The sequence below is a fragment of the Pteropus vampyrus genome, unplaced genomic scaffold, assembly GCF_000151845.1.
Source record: "Pteropus vampyrus isolate Shadow unplaced genomic scaffold, Pvam_2.0 Scaffold459, whole genome shotgun sequence".
NCBI classification, from domain to species: Eukaryota; Metazoa; Chordata; class Mammalia; order Chiroptera; family Pteropodidae; genus Pteropus; species Pteropus vampyrus.
In genome coordinates this window covers 574,425-577,326 of record NW_011889240.1, presented here as the reverse complement: position 1 = coordinate 577,326, position 2,902 = coordinate 574,425, and the positions used below count along the sequence as shown (strand labels likewise).

At 55.8% G+C, this 2,902-nt stretch overlaps 1 protein-coding gene across 1 annotated transcript in view; it reads left to right on the top strand.

Moving 5' to 3' along the window:
* The window catches only part of DPP9 (dipeptidyl peptidase 9), a gene marked incomplete at its 5' end in the record, with an annotated part of 18,701 nt that extends 17,414 nt beyond the window's left edge, over window positions 1-1,287 (top strand). The window contains one exon of the mRNA XM_011381939.2: window positions 236-1,287. Coding sequence (XP_011380241.1) covers window positions 236-328 — 93 coding nt within the window. The remainder of the gene's footprint in view (window positions 1-235) is intronic.
* Between the last annotated feature and the right edge of the window lie 1,615 nt (window positions 1,288-2,902).

Here is a 2,902-nt window from a genome sequence, read left to right as displayed (position 1 = left end):
GTCAGCAGCCAAGGTGGCGTGAAAGGGTGGGGGCAGTGGGCTCTGTCCCGGGCAGTGCCGGTGCCCCAGGTGGGGAGAGAACGCAGGAGCAGCAGGGCCCAGGAGGCCAGGTCCCGATGTCCGGGGGCTGGGGCGGCACAGGCCCCAGGGGAGCCTCCCTGGGCAGGAAAGGGGAGGCAAGTGACTCGGGCAGGGTCCCTTGGTGCCACCAGCCCTGCCTTCTCTGTCCACCCAGATCTACCCCAACGAGAGACACAGCATCCGCTGCCCCGAGTCCGGTGAGCACTATGAAGTCACGCTGCTGCACTTTCTACAGGAGCACCTCTGAGGGCCCGCGCTGCTGCGGCCGCAAGTTTAGAGCACAAGTGGCTTTCCTGCCGCCGCCGCCGCCAGGGGGACCAGGTGGGAAGGACCGAGTGGCCCCGCGGGGCCCCCTCGAGGTGCCGTCTCCACTGCCCCCACTGGACGGCCCCACCCCAGGCCTGAGAGCCGCTGCCTTCGGCCCCGACGCCTTTTATCATTTTTTGAAATGCTCCTGGCTCTCCGCCTGCTGCTTCTCGGTTGCCAGGACAGGGTGACGAGGCTGACACCCACGAGGCACTTCCCGAAGCCATCCCCTCCTTGCCATTGTCAGGAGCCGAGGGCCCAAGCTCTGCTGGGCCCTGGAGAGGTGGGGTCCGCCTCCGCCCGGACGGCTGCCGCGCCCAGCACAGAAGCATGCCATCCTCCTCACCTGCCCACCTCCTGTTTGTGTTTTGTTTTGGGGACGTTTTTCCTAACTTAAAAGACAAAGCAACGGGTGCCTAAATCTAGAGTTGGAGTGTACCACTGGGCAGTGGGGTTCGGCCCAGCCAGCACCCGGTGAGCCCCACCTCCTCGGTAGCCGGGGCGGGAAGTCGTGGCCGGTGTACGAGGGCGATGCGCGTGCTGCGCCTGCCTCTGCCCGGCTCTGGGGCTCTGAACGCGTCCCGCTCCGGTCCCCACTGGCCAGCGGCTGCCGCCCACTCCCCGGCCCTCCAGCCACCTGCCTCTGCCTGGCCCGCAATGGCCAGTTCCGGGGCTGAGAGGGGACCCGTCCCCACCTCAGGATTATCCTCCCCCTTCCTTTCCTTCCCCGCCGACTTCTGCCAGGGGCACGCAGAAAGAAAAAAAAAAAAAAAAGAAAAAACCCCACCAGAAACAAACACCTCTACGTATTATGGAAAGAAAATATTTTTGTCAATTCTTATTCTTTTATAATTACGTGTGTGAGAAGCAGGCTCATTAAAAGATTCCAGATGGACGCTCGCCGCCCTCCCGAGGCTCCTTCTAGGCCCCGGGCCGGGGCTGGGCCTTTCTGAGGGGCGGGGGCCGGGTGGTGACTGGGCCAGAGGCCGGGTGGTCTTGGCAGTCAGCCCAGGACGCCCTGGCTCCAAAGGGGGGCGCCGTGCCCTGGCCGGAAGGTGGCCCACCCCTCCTCAGAGTAGTCCAGCGAGGACGGTCCCAGTGGTTCTGATGCATCACGTCGGGACCCAGCATAGCACGTGGCGGGTGGCCTGGCAGGCCCCCCAGGCTTTCCCAGAGCGGCAGCCCAACCTGAGGAGCAGCACCCTGATTGACATGCTCGTCCAGTGGCTTGGTTCTGGTTTGGGGGTCAGGAAACGCCCTCTATGTTTGTCCCGATAGCCGAGAGACCTAGGGGACAGCGTAGATGCCATTCATGGTACTGGAGTTTCTAACAGCAGGATGGCCTCGCTGAGCACGATCACCCTCTCCCTCCTTTGGAAGCCCCAGTTTTATTTGTAATGGCTAAAAAAAGTAAACTTCAGAACAGAGGGTAAAGAAGACAGAGGCCTTCTCTCCTGAGAGGCAGCCCCTCCTCAGTGTCTGTTTAAAACCTGCATTCTGTTCGGCATGGCGAAGGTGCCATAATTGATTTCACTAGGCACCTTTCAAGGGACAACACAGGTTATTCTGGCTTTTTGTATAAATCGGGTCAGCAGGCTTTTTCTGTAAAGGGCCAGATAGTCTGTTGGAGCTACTCGACTCTGACCTCGTAGATCAAAAACAGCCACCAAGAATGATATGTAAATAAGTGGGCATGGCTTATAAAACTGTGCCAATAAAACTTTATTTACAAAACCAGGCAGCTGGCCGGATTTGACCCACAAGCTATATATATAATTGGACAACCCCTGGTATAAATGATACTGAAACCAATGCCTTGTACAAACTCTTTTGGGTATATGTTTGAGGTTTTGGGGTAAATTTCTAGAATTATCAAAAAGCATATTTAGTTTTAATTTTGAAGAATATTGCCAAACTGCCTTCCAAAAAGAAGGCCTTGATGTCCACTTTGCCAAGAGAGGGCAAGTGTGCCCTTCACTCCTTCCCCAGTACTGTGTGATTTTTCTCTTCGCCAGTCTTAGAGGTGAAACGTGGCTTCTCACTGTTACTTGAACTTAACATTTCTTTTATATGTGGGAATATTTTTACGTTTAGTGACACTTGTTTACTACCTGTCATTTGCCCACCTTTCTTTTGATCTGTTGGCCTCACTGATTTGTAGGCACTTTGTACATGAAGGAAATCAGTCCATTGTCATGCATGTTGCAAATCGAACCATGTCGCTCGTTTCAAAATGTTTGAGTAAGAAGCTCAGCCACTGAACGTTTAAAATCATCTCGGGAACAAGACGTCTTTCACTTAATCCACTGTGAAGTGAAGTAGAGAAGGAACTAGTCATAAATCACAGAATGATAGAAATGGGTTAGAAAGGGGGTGCTAGGGTCACCCCAGGAGACTTGGCAACTGGCAGCCCTCAATCGCCTCAAAGCAGGGGCTGTATCGGGACGCTCCGCTGCCTCACTCAGGGAGCGCCGGAGGGCCACGAGACAGCTTCCATTAGCCAAACTTCAGGGAG